Below are 14,396 nucleotides of genomic sequence, written 5' to 3' on the forward strand. Positions count from 1 at the left end.
CATATACTTATCATCTACTCATCATGTGCTCATCATGTACTCATCATGTACTCATCATATACTTATCATGTACTCATCATATATTTGTCATGTTCTATAGAAACCGTACGCATGTCAGATCCCTGGCTGCACCAAACGCTACACAGACCCCAGCTCTCTACGCAAACACGTCAAGATCCACTCCGCCAAAGAGCAACATGTGCATAGAAAGGTAGGACTTCCATTTAAGGACCAACATATTTACAGCTGTGACATACAGGTTGCAAAAAAGCCGGGAAGAGATTTTTGATGTGCCGATTCCATGGCACAGGGAAAACTGATACAAAAAAAAACAGCGCTGAATTCAAAACATAGAGTTTTTAAATTTAAATTACTATAGAAGATTATTGCAAAAAACGGAATGTTATGTATATATGGGGATACAACCACCACAGCTCTGCAGATTTTGCTGTGAAGAGACAGAATCATTAGATCACTTGTTTTGATAGACGGGAGGGGTTGAAGGTAGCTGAAGGGTGGGATAAAAAATAAATAATAATAAAGAGATTGTAACGTTCGTCTAAGTCGTTCTCCTCCTCAGACGAGGAGGAGCAAGGATCGGACCAACATGCAGCGAGGTATGTAGACATAATGATTTAATTAAATTGACAAGACGAACACTGACATGAAATACACTTGAATAAGCTACAAAACAAGAAACGATGTGAACAAACCTGAACGAGATAACATAACGCACGAACAGGAACGAACACATACACGAACACAACCGAAACAGTCCCGTGTGGTGCGACATACACAGACACAGGAACAATCACCCACAAACAAACACCCTACCTTAATATGGTTCTCAATCAGAGGAAACGTCAAACACCTGCCCCTAATTGAGATCCATATCAGGCAACACATTGAACCCAACATAGAAACACATAACATAGAATGCCCACCCCAACTCACGCCCTGACCAACTAAACACATACAAAAACAACAGAAAACAGGTCAGGAACGTGACAACCCCCCCCCCCCTCAAGGTGCGAACTCCGGGCGCACCCCTAAAACTCAAGGGGAGGGTCTGGGTGGGCATCTGTCCGCGGTGGCGGCTCCGGCACAGGATGAGGACACCACTCCACCATAGTCTTTGTCCCCCTCCTTAGCGTAGCGTCCCTTGAGTGGCGACCCTCGCCCCCGACCCTGGTCCAGGAACCTTCACCAAGGCCCCTCCTAAATAGCGGAGACAACTCAGGACAGAGAGGTAGCTCAGGACAGAGAGGCAGCTCCGGACAGAGAGGCAGCTCCGGACTGAATGGTTGCTCCGTACTATATGGCAGCTCATGACTGGAGGGCAGCTCATGACTGGAGGGCAGCTCATGACTGGAGGGCAGCTCATGACTGGCTGGCGGCTCTGGCGTGAGAGAACTTGGGAAGGTTGAACACCAGACGGGCTGCGGCGTTCTGGATGAGTTGTAGGGGTTTAATGGCACAGGCAGGGAGCCCAGCCAACAGCGAGTTGCAGTAATCCAGACGGGAGATGACAAGTGCCTGGATTAGGACCTGCGCCGCTTCCTGTGTGAGGCAGGGTCGTACTCTGCGAATGTTGTAGAGTATGAACCTACAGGAACGGGCCACCGCCTTGATGTTAGTTGAGAATGACAGGGTGTTGTCCAGGATCACGCCAAGGTTCTTAGCGCTCTGGGAGGAGGACACAATGGAGTTGTCAACCGTGATGGTGAGATCATGGAATGGGCAGTCCTTCCCCGGGAGGAAGAGCAGCTCCGTCTTGGCGAGGTTCAGCTTGAGGTGGTGATCCGTCATCCACACTGATATGTCTGCCAGACATGCAGAGATGCGATTCGCCACCTGGTTATCAGAAGGGGGAAAGGAGAAGATTAATTGTGTGTCGTCTGCATAGCAATGATAGGAGAGACCATGTGAGGATATGACAGAGCCAAGTGACTTGGTGTATAGCGAGAAAAGGAGAGGGCCTAGAACAGAGCCCTGGGGGACACCAGTGGTGAGAGCACGTGGTGCGGAGACAGATTCTCGCCACGCCACCTGGTAGGAGCGACCTGTCAGGTAGGACGCAATCCAAGCGTGGGCCGCGCCGGAGATGCCCAACTCGGAGAGGGTGGAGAGGAGGACCTGATGGTTCACAGTATCAAAGGCAGCCGATAGTTCTAGAAGGATGAGAGCAGAGGAGAGAGAGTTAGCTTTAGCAGTGAGGAGCGCCTCCGTGACACAGAGAAGAGCAGTCTCAGTTGAATGACTTGTCTTGAAACCTGACTGATTTGGATCAAGAAGGTCATTCTGAGAGAGATAGCAGGAGAGCTGGCCAAGGACGGCACGTTCAAGAGTTTTGGAGAGAAAAGAAAGAAGGGATACTGGTCTGTAGTTGTTGACATCGGAGGGATCAAGTGTAGGTTTTTTCAGAAGGGGTGCAACTCTTGCTCTCTTGAAGACGGAAGGGACGTAGCCAGCGGTCAAGGATGAGTTGATGAGCGAGGTGAGGTAAGGGAGAAGGTCTCCGGAAATGGTCTGGAGAAGAGAGGAGGGGATAGGGTCAAGTGGGCAGGTTGTTGGGCGGCCGGCCGTCACAAGATGCGAGATTTCATCTGGGGATAGAGGGGAGAAGGAGGTCAAAGCACAGGGTAGGGCAGTGTGAGCAGAACCAGCGGTGTCGTTTGACTTAGCAAACGAGGATCGGATGTCGTCGACCTTCTTTTCAAAATGGTTGACGAAGTCATCCGCAGAGAGGGAGGAGGGGGGGGGGGGAGTATTCAGGAGGGAGGAGAAGGTGGCAAAGAGCTTCCTAGGGTTAGAGGCAGATGCTTGGAATTTAGAGTGGTAGAAAGTGGCTTTAGCAGCAGAGACAGAAGAGGAAAATGTAGAGAGGAGGGAGTGAAAGGATGCCAGGTCCGCAGGGAGGCGAGTTCTCCTCCATTTCCGCTCGGCTGCCCGGAACCCTGTTCTGTGAGCTCGCAATGAGTCGTCGAGCCACGGAGCAGGAGGGGAGGACCGAGCCGGCCTGGAGGATAGGGGACATAGAGAGTCAAAGCATGCAGAAAGGGAGGAGAGGAGGGTTGAGAAGGCAGAATCAGGAGATAGGTTGGAGAAGGTTTGAGCAGGGGGAAGAGATGAAAGGATGGAAGAGGAGAGAGTAGCGGGGGAGAGAGAGCGAAGGTTGGGACGGCGCGGTACCATCCGAGTAGGGGCAGAGTGGGAAGTGTTGGATGAGAGCGAGAGGGAAAAGGATACAAGGTAGTGGTCGGAGACTTGGAGGGGAGTTGCAATGAGATTAGTGGAGGAACAGCATCTAGTAAAGATGAGGTCAAGCGTATTGCCTGCCTTGTGAGTAGGGGGGGAAGGTGAGAGGGTGAGGTCAAAAGAGGAGAGGAGTGGAAAGAAGGAGGCAGAGAGGAATGAGTCAAAGGTAGACGTGGGGAGATAAAGTCACCCAGAACTGTGAGAGGTGAGCCATCCTCAGGAAAGGAACTTATCAAGGCGTCAAGCTCATTGATGAACTCTCCAAGGGAACCTGGAGGGCAATGAATGATAAGGATGTTAAGCTTGAAAGGGCTGGTAACTGTGACAGCATGGAATTCAAAGGAGGCGATAGACAGATGGGTCAGGGGAGAAAGAGAGAATGTCCACTTGGGAGAGATGAGGATCCCAGTGCCACCACCCCGCTGACCAGAAGCTCTCGGGGTGTGCGAGAACACGTGGGCAGACGAGGAGAGAGCAGTAGGAGTAGCAGTGTTATCTGTGGTAATCCATGTTTCCGTCAGTGCCAAGAAGTCGAGGGACTGGAGGGAAGCATAGGCTGGGATGAACTCTGCCTTGTTGGCAGCAGATCGGCAGTTCCAGAGGCTGCCGGAGACCTGGAACTCCACGTGGGTCGTGCGTGCTGGGACCACCAGGTTAGGGTGGCAGCGGCCACGCGTTGTGAAGCATTTGTATGGTCTGTGCAGAGAGGAGAGAACAGGGATAGACAGACACATAGTTGACAGGCTACAGAAGAGGCTACGCTAATGCAAAGGAGATTGGAATGACAAGTGGACTACACGTCTCGAATGTTCAGAAAGTTAAGCTTACGTTGCAAAAATCGAATTGACTAAAATGATTAAAATGATACAGTACTGCAGGCTGGTGAAGAAGGCTAGCTAGCAGTGGCTGCGTTGTTGACTTTGTTTGAAAGTGTTGCTGGCTAGGTAACCTCGATAACAGGCTAGATAATTACTCTAAACTACACAATTATCTTAGATACAAGGACAGCAAAGACAACTATGTAGCTTGCTAACACTACACTAATTAAATCATTCCGTTGTACTGTTTCGGTAGAAGTTGGCTAGCTGGCTAGCTAGCAGTGTTGACAACGTTAGGACGGCGAAAATAGCTGGCTAGCTGACTTTGTTTGAAAGTGGAGCTGGCTAGGTAACCTCGATAACTGGCTAGATAATTACTCTAAACTACACAATTATCTTAGATACAAAGACAGCAGAGACAACTATGTAGCTAGCTAACACTACACTAATCAAATCGTTCCGTTGTGATGTTTCGGTAGAAGTTGGCTAGCTGGCTAGCTAGCAGTGTTGACAACGTTAGGAGGGCGAAAATAGCTGGCTAGCTGACTTTGTTTGAAAGTGGAGCTGGCTAGGTAACCTCGATAACTGGCTAGATAATTACTCTAAACTACACAATTATCTTAGATACAAAGACAGCAAAGACAACTATGTAGCTAGCTAACACTACACTAATCAAATCGTTCCGTTGTAATGATTCGGTAGAAGTTGGCTAGCTGGCTAGCTAGCAGTGTTGACAACGTTAGAAGATTCGATAATTCGATAATAATCTAAACTACACAATTATCTTAGATACAAAGATGGCTATGTAGCTAGCTAAGAAAAAAAAGTACTAAGATCAAACAAGTCAAACCGTTGTACTGTAATGAAATGAAATGAAATATAATACTACATGTGGAGCGAATATATATATATATATATATATATATATATATATATATATATATATATATATATATATATACAAAAAAAATATATATATATAGAGGATTGAAAATGATACAAACAATTACATTGATAGAACCCACAGTCTATCTGCAAAATTAAAGCTGATCTACTTCCTAAAAATAAAATAGTAAATCAAATGAAATAAAAAGACACCCAGAGAGAGTGAGCAAAAATCTAAAAAGATACCCATATATCATACCAGTGGAGACCCAAGTCACTTTAAATCGGAGGAAGGGCTCATTGTAATGGTTTGAAAGGAATGAATGAATTGGTATACCATTCCAGCCATTACTTTGGGCAATCCTCCTTTTACCAGCCTCCACTCTCTTACACTATACATATTATGAACAGGAACTGAGAGCATGTTAGGAATCTTATTGATCTTGTCAGGCCACATGCATCACAAATGTATAGTTGCCATGGCACCCTAGTAGCAGCCTAAGCAGAGAGCTCCTGTATATATGTACATTTCGTTATTAAGTGTTTTAAATGGTTGTTTTAAATCAGCTATTTTGTTTTTAATAACAATGAATTGTTATGACATATCTGTTGGTTTTAACCCACAGATTTATAGATTGACTGGCAGGTCAACTCTTTTTGGCATGGCTAGCTAGCTGGCTAATGTTTTTGTTTAAATGATGCATCTGGACACAGTACCAGCTTTTTGTTTCACCTGGCTGCTGGTTCCTGATCTTCTGAGAACATCATTTGAGGAGTCACCTGAAGCTTGAGATGAATGGGAGATACACCAGAGGAATGCAGTGCTGAGGCAGAAGACCCGTAGTGAGGACGACTGGCTACTACTTTGAACTGTGTGTGGTGAGCTACACGCCTCAGGCTGGTTCCCAGAGTAGCCCACAACAAGATCGTCACCAGGCATTTTAATCAACCATCTCCCTGACCACCTTCCTCTGATCAAGCCACGAACTCTCCCTCTCCATCTTTGGACGACGCATGCACTCAAAGACTTGGCCACTATTGGTTGAGTTAGCTAGCTATAGCTAGGCTACTTAAGATGTTGTATTGGTTGCGCTAGCTAGCTATAGCTAGGCTTCTCATGATGATGTATTGGTTGCGCTAGCTAGCTATAGCTAGGCTACTCATGATGATGTATTGCTTGTTTATTTTTTGCTTTTGAAGCTCTTTGAGATTTCTTTCTGTCATGAAAAGCTCTATAGAAGTTTAATAAATTATTATTATTATTATTATACTGAACAAAACCATAAACACAGCATGTAAAGTGTTGGTCCCATGTTTCATGAGCTGAAATAAAAGATCCCAGAAATGTTCCATACGCACAAAAACTTATTTCCCAAAAAGGTTTACATCCCTGTTGGTGAGCATTTCTCCTTTGCCAACCTAATCCAGGTGTAGCATATCAAGAAGCTGATTAAACAGCATGATCATTACACAGGTGCACCTTGTGCTGGGGACTATCAAAGGCCACTCTAAAATGTGCAGTTTTGTCACTCAACACAATGCCACAGATGCAATTGGCATGCTGACTGCAGGAATATCCACTAGAGCTGTTGCCAGATAATTTTTAATTAATTTCTCTACCAGAAGCCACCTCCAACTGTCACCACGTCCGCCGAAGTCGGTCCCTCTCCTTGTTCGGGCAGTGTTTGGCGGTCGACGTCACCGGTCTTCTAGCCATCGCCACTCCACCTTTCATTTTCCATTTGTTTTGTCTTGGTTTTCAGCACACCTGGTTCACATTCTCTCATCTGACTAAATGTATATTACCCTCTGTTCCCCCCATGTATGTGTGTGGAATTGTTAGTTTGTTACGTGTGATTCGCATCAGGCTAGTTTGGCCGGGTATGTGTTTGACCGGTATGTTTTGTTTATTGTGCCGTTTGTGTACTTTGGGCATTATCGCTGTTTTCCTTGGGCATGAATAAAGTGTGCCTGTTGTCACCCATCTCTGCTCTCCTGCACCTGACTTCAACCAGTTGCACACATCGTGACACCAACGTTGTTTTAGAGAATTTGGCAGTAAGTCTAACCGCACTCACAACCACAGACCACATGTAACCACACCAGCCCAAGACCTCCACATCCAGCTTCTTCACCGGGGTTATGATCTGAGACCAGCCACCCGGACAGCTGATGAAACTGTTGGTTTGCCGAAGAATTTCTGCACAAACTGTCAGAAACTGTCTAAGGGAAGCTCATCTGCATTCTCCTTGTCCTCACCAGGGTCTTTACCTGACTGCAGTTCGGCGTCGTAACAGACTTCAGTGGGCAATTGCTCATCTTCAATGTCCACTGGCACGCTGGAGAAGTGTGCTCTTCACGGATGAATCACAGTGTCAACTGTACCTGGCAGACGGCAGACAGAGTGATCCTTGATACCTTGATTAATCCGTGAAGAGCACACTTCTCCAGCGTGCCAGTGGACATCGAAGGCAATTTGAATGCACAGAGATACCGTGACAAGATCCTGAGGCCCATTGTTGTGCCATTCATCCTCCGCCATCACCTCATGTTTCAGCATGATAATGCACAGCCCCATGTCGCAAGGATCTGTACACAATTCCTTGGCCTGTATACTCACCAGACATGTCACCACCCATTGAGCAGGTTTGGGATGCTCTGGATCGACGTGTACGACAGCGTGGTCCAGTTCCTGCCAATATTAAGCAACTTCGCACAACCATTGAAGAGGAGTGGGACAACATTCCACAGGCCATAATCAACAGCCTGATCAACTCTATGTGAAGGAGATGTGTCACGCTGCGTGAACCAAATGGTGGTCACACCAGATACTGACTGGTTTTCTGATCCACGGCCCTACCTTTTTTTAAAGGAGCGAGAAGGTTAGCGCGAGGTATTTATTAGACATTGTGACCAACAGATGCATATCTGTATTCTCAGTCATGTAAAATCCATAGATTAGGGCCTAATTAATTTATTTAAATTAATGGATTTCCTTAAATGATCTGTAACTACAATCTTTTAAATTGTTGCATGTTGCGTTTATATTTTTGTGTATAAATGTCCCCAGTAGGTCTAATCCCAGCCGTGTATTTAGAGAGTTGGGACATTGAGGTTTCTGCATTGTGATGCATTTACATGACACTGCAACATGCTATGGCAGCCATGTTAGCACCCCATTAACATTATATGGGGATATATTTAAATAATGCTATGTAACTGAAAATTCTACAACTTTCTAAATACATGGCTCGTGGTGTAATCATCTCCAGTCCAGTGCTTATTCTTCATCACAGCTCCATACAGTTGGATTAATTTAGTTTAGCCTTTGAAAACCTTTGAAATTCCTGGACAATAGATCAGGTTTGACCACATCGTGTTCATGGTCCACATCACATTCTTCTGCTGATAAATATGGGGAGAATGGCGAGAGAGAGAGAATGGTCTCATTGTTGTTGAAAGGGCCTGAATGTCGTCGGCCGGGCCTGAATGATGTGTTCCTTTGCTTAGCTGTAAAACGGAAACACATGTGAGGCTTATACCATTGTTAATACGCTGTAGCTAGAGCAGAATAGTGTCCAGATGCTGTGGAGAAATGTCAAACAAACCTTCTCGCTCCATCTCGGAGCAGAAAAAAATGAATTATGTCATGTTTTGAGAGGCAGAGGCACAATTAGACTTGATGAATTGTTGCAAGGAGCTTGTAAGGAAGGGTATCCAATCACGACGTGTTCAAATGATAATTTAACTAATGATTGTCGAATTGATCAGTGATATGTAAAGACAGCAATCCATCTGCACTCGGATATCTAAATAATGTCTAATAAATACCTCGCGCCAAGTCAAATATCAAATCCAGACTGGCTTTTCAATCCATCCTGAATTAATTCCATGGCAGCCCTGACATACTAATCTGTTAGGATATCTTTGTGTGAGGTATCGCACACTTCCAACCACATATCCATCCTGTTGGCTTGCTTCGTGGGTGTGTCCAACCTGTAAACGAGATAATGGATGGACAGAGGGATGAATAGAATGATAGATGGTTGGATTGGTTGTCCTTATCCTTTCTTTCTCCTGGTTCTAATAAGAGGGCTGTCTGTGGTTGTGAAGCTGGCCTCTAAGCCTGCTATTTCCTTTAAGTCTCTGTGGTTGAGATGTCACTAGTAATTAACTGATGCACTGCTTTATTAAAGACTGTTGTGCTTGTTGGCCAGTTTACACAAATGGCTATTTTTTATACCATATTTCCTTATGTTACTGATGTCAGCTCCTTCTGGCAGAGCTACAGCGTTAATGTCCTGGTAGAGGGTTGACGTTACACTACATTACAGTCATTTAGCATATGCCCTAACACAATGTGAGAGACTGACATTCAGTGTAGTTTAGTGTAGCTTATGTGTAGAAATCTGTAGCGTAATTAGGGATCAAACCCACAAACCTTAAGTAGTTAGCACTGTGGGCTAATCAACTAATCATTCTGGTTAGAGGGATAAAAGTCTCACCTATTCCTTCACTCCAGTCACTGTCCAGACACAGCATATTGGCCTTGTCCTTCAGCATAAAATCAGGTATTCTGTATGACAAACCTTGATGTTAACATCCTGACGTTACCTCAGATCTAATGGAACATGTGACATTACCTCAGATCTAATGCAACATCCTGACGTTACCTCAGATCTAATGGAACATCTAACATTACCTCAGATCTAATGGTACATCTGACATTACCTCAGATCTAATGGAACATCTAACATTACATCAGATCTAATGGAACATCTGACATTACCTCAGATCTAATGCAACATCTAACATTACCTCAGATCTAATGCAACATCTGACATTACCTCAGATCTAATGGAACATCTGACATTACCTCAGATCTAATGGAACATCTGACATTACCTCAGATCTAATGGTACATCTAACATTACCTCAGATCTAATGCAACATCTGACATTACATCAGATCTAATGGAACATGTGACATTACCTCAGATCTAATGGTACATCTAACATTACCTCAGATCTAATGCAACATCTGACATTACCTCAGATCTAATGCAACATCTGACATTACCTCAGATCTAATGGTACATCTGACATCACCTCAAATGTAAAGGTACATCTGCAGAGTAAAGGAAACGACATGGTTTTTAGGATTCCTGCAATGCTCTGGCTTGGGTTGTACTACAGTCCACTATAACATTTTACGGCAGTGTAACTCACTGTGCTGATGTATAGAACAGAGTAAAACTGATCTATTTGACAGACTACCTATCATTTTGATGTATATTACCTTGAGACCACTGCTAGCTACATAAACCCAGGGGTGGGATTAGAATTTGGACTTAGATTGGTAACTGACTACAATCAGTGGGAATGCAGGAATTCAGCTCAGAAACATGTTTGACATGTCAAAATAATGATTGCACTTTAGGACCTCTGTTCCCACGCATTCTGCCCCAATTCCACCCCACATGATAGTCTGCAGTTTAATGTGTGTTCGCGTGCCCAGATACCATTGGCAGAGAGACAGGTTTTCACTTTTCACGTCTTGGCTTTACATTGGTATGCAAGATGTCCAAACAAACATTGAAATTCATGCATGACTCAAAGGAAAAACAAATCATCTCTCTTCCACTCCAACATCCAATGAGGGCACTGCTCCCGCTCAATTGTATTTTCATTTTGTTCACTTTTCTTCTTGACCACTTGTATTGTACAGTAACCCTGTCTCTCTGTTTGATTGACAGCTGAGGCCGTTCCCCCACCTGGAGCAGGACGTCCTGAGTGAGTGTCTGTCGGTGCAGCACTTGCAGGGCTCCGCCCCCTCCCAGCACCAGCACCTGAACTGCCCTACCCCCTCGCAGCAGCACCTGTTCAATGGGAAAGACGGCCGCTCCCCCGGACTGGGACAAGACATCTTCACAGGTGCACACCGGAGGTCACTCTATCCCCTAACCACTAACCCCTGGCCTCTAACCTTTAACCCCAGATCCTAATACTTCAGGTAGAATTTGTCTGTAGTGGCAGATTTAGGATCAGATTAGCCTTTCCAATTCTTAACCGTAATCATTAAGGAGGGAAATGCAAGACTGACCCTAGATCAGTGTGTAGGTGCAACTTCATCCTACTCTGACCACATATGTGACCAATCCACCAACACACTGATCTAAGTCGGAAGTTTACATACACCATAGCCAAATACATTTAAACTCAGTTTCTGACATTTAATCCTAGTAAAAATTCCCTGTCTTAGGTCAGTTAGGATCACCACTTTATTTTAAGAATGTGTAATGTCAGAATAATAGTAGAGGTAATTATTTATTTCAGCTTTTATTCCTTTCATCACATTCCCAGTGGGTCAGAAGTTTACATACACTCAATTAGTATTTGGTAGGATTGCCTTTAAAATTGTTTAACTTGGGTCAAACATTTCGGGTAGCTTTCCACAAGCTTTCCACAATAAGTTGGGTGAATTTTGGCCCATTCCTCCTGACAGAGCTGGTGTAACTGAGTCAGGTTTGTAGGCCTCCTTGCTCGCACACTATTTTTCAGTTTTGCCAACAAATTTTCTATAGGATTGAGGTCAGGGCTTTGTGATTGCCACTCCAATACCTTGACTTTGTTGTCCTTAAGCCATTTTGACACAACTCTGGAAGTAGGTTTGGGGTCATTGTCCATTTGGAAGACCCATTTGCGACCAAGCTTTAACTTTCTGACTGATGTCTTTTGATGTTGCTTCAATATATCCACATACTTTTACCCCCTCATGATGCCATCTATTTTGTGAAGTGCACCAGTTCCTCCTGCACCAAAGCACCCCCACAACATGATGCTGCCACTCCCGTGCTTCACGGTTGGGATGGTGTTCTTCGGCTTGCAAGGCTCCCCCTTTTTCCTCCAAACATAACAATGGTCATTTTGGCCAAACAGTTTTTTTTTTGTTTCATCAGACCAGAGGACATTTCTCCAAAAAGTACGATCTTTGTCCCCATGTGCAGTTGCAAACCGTAGTCTGGCTTTTTTATGGCGGTTTTGGAGCAGTGGCTTCTTCCTTGCTGAGCGGCCTTTCAGGTTATGTCGATATAGGACTCGTTTTACTGTATATATAGATACTTTTGTACCTATTTTCTCCAGAATCTTCACAAGGTCCTTTGCTGTTGTTCTGGGATTAATTTGCACTTTTCGCACCAAAGTACGTTCATCTCTAGGAGACAGAACACGTCTCCTTCGTGAGCGGTATGACGGCTGCGTGATCCCATGGTGTTTATATTTGAGTAGTATTGTTTGTACAGATGAATGTGGTACCTTCAGGCTTTTGGAAATTGCTACCAAGGAGCTGATTTATTTTGATTTTCCCATGATGTCAAGCAAAGAGGCACTGAGTTTGAAGGTAGGCCTTGAAATACATCCACAGGTAGACCTCCGATTGACTCAAATTATGTCAATTAGCCTATCAGAAGCTTTTAAAGCCATGACATAATTTTCTGGAATTTTCCAAGCTGTATAAAGGCACAATCAACTAAGTGTAGGTAAACTTCTGACCCACTGGAATTGTGATACAGTAAATTCTAAGTGAAATAATCTGTCTGTAAACAATTGTTGAAAAAATGACTTGTGTCAAGCACAAAGTAGATGTCCTAACCGACTTGCTAAAACTATAGTTTGTTAACAAGAAATTTGAGGAGTGGTTGAAAAACGAGTTTTAATGACTCCAACCTAAGTGTATGTAAACTTCCGACTTCAACTGTATCTTTCATACTACAGTAAACTTTGACATTTGAAATGATGGCAGACACTGTCCCAGCACTGATTTCCTGTTATGAAGACAATATTGGCCTGAGTGTGTTAAACTCAATCTCATGCTGAATTTGATAATGATACTAATTAATTAGACCTGATTCGGTTTAGAAACAAGTCCTCTGTGTTTTACAGGAAAATGTTAGCTCCACTTTCCCTGGATCAGAGTATTTTCCATTTGAAAAGACTGGGTGTAAATTAAACTGAGAAGTACAATATTAGTAAAGAACATCTGCAAAAAACGAACAATTGTGATTTGCAAATAAAACTGACCTCCGATTCACATTCAAAAAGTGCTGACTTTTTTATTAAACTTGTAAATCTCTGAGATCCTATAGACCATAGTAGTAAGCCAGTGACTTGTGAAAGAGAGGTTGATGACCAGGAATAAATATAGTGGTACTATGGAGGAAAGGAGAGATGCCCTGCAGTGTTCACAATTTATGGACACATCTGCCATTGTTAGCTAAGTTAGTCCAATCCAGACGCCCCATCGTTCTCTCTTATTGTTACGGGAACACAATGCACACTTACTGGGGGGACTATAAAAGCTCAAGTTGTTTTTGATTATTGAATCGATACTTTCAATCTTGGCTTCTTTCCTTCCCTCTACCTTGAGTGGATGTGTTGCAAATGGTTTCTAGGCAAGAGCTGTTGTGTTGGTGTGGCCGTATTAGTTGATTAAGAGGCGTTCGACCACGCTGTGTTTGTTGGGGTTGAAGAAAAGGTGATGAGTCTTCACCTTCGCATATGTTGGACTTTGTTCTCTGAGGGAGGATAGTCAGCAGGATTGGCAAAGTAGGAGACGATGTTAACACTTTTAGAGCTGACAGTGAGTAACACTTCTAGAGCTGGCAGTGAGTAACACTTTTAGAGCTGGCAGTGCGTGAGTGTGTAGAGTCCTGTGAGTGTGCATCTCCTCCCTTAAGGCTGTCTCATCGTTGCCGGTGATCAGGCCTTCCACCGTTGTGTCGTCAGAAAATTTGATGATGATGTTGGAGTCATGCATGGCCATGTAGTCATGGGTGAACAGGGAGTACAGGAGAGGACTAAGCACACATCCCTGTGGGGCCCCGTGTTGAGTGTCAGCATGACGGAGGGGATGTTGCCTACCCTCACCACCTGGGGTCGGCCTGTCAGGATGTACAGGTTCAGTTGCATAGCGATGTGTTCAGTCCCAGGGTCCTAAGCTTGTTGATGAACTTGGATGGGACAATGGTGTTGAACGCTGAGCTGAAGTCAATGAACAGCATTCTCACATAGCTATTCCTCTTATCTAGGTGGATGAGGGCAGTGTGGAGTACAATTGAGATTGCGTCGTCTATGGATATGTTGGGGCGGTATGCAAATTGGAGTGGGTCTAGGGTGGCTGGGATGGTGGAGTTAACGTGTGCCATAACCAGCCTCTCAAAGCACTTTTGGTTCATTGTGGCATGAAGCATTAGAGTTCTTGGGAACAGGAATGATGGTGGTCAACTTGAGACATGTGGGGATTACAGACTGGTACAAGGAGAGGTTGAAATTACCGTCAATATGCCTGCCAGTTGATTTGCGCATGCTCTGAGAACGCGCCCTGGAATATTGTTCGGCCCTGCGGCCTTGCGAGTGTTAATCTGATTAAAGACCTTAC

The 14,396-nt window shown here is 44.5% G+C and overlaps 1 protein-coding gene across 1 annotated transcript in view; it reads left to right on the forward strand.

Moving 5' to 3' along the window:
* Nucleotides 1-14,396, forward strand: part of LOC129867409 (zinc finger protein GLIS1-like) — a 157,375-nt gene that overhangs the window by 114,147 nt on the left and 28,832 nt on the right. The window contains exons 6-7 of the mRNA XM_055940787.1: nucleotides 101-211; nucleotides 10,717-10,894. Of these exons, the coding sequence (XP_055796762.1) occupies nucleotides 101-211; nucleotides 10,717-10,894 (289 nt within the window). The remainder of the gene's footprint in view (nucleotides 1-100; nucleotides 212-10,716; nucleotides 10,895-14,396) is intronic.

This window comes from Salvelinus fontinalis, chromosome 12, assembly GCF_029448725.1.
Source record: "Salvelinus fontinalis isolate EN_2023a chromosome 12, ASM2944872v1, whole genome shotgun sequence".
Taxonomy (NCBI): Eukaryota; Metazoa; Chordata; class Actinopteri; order Salmoniformes; family Salmonidae; genus Salvelinus; species Salvelinus fontinalis.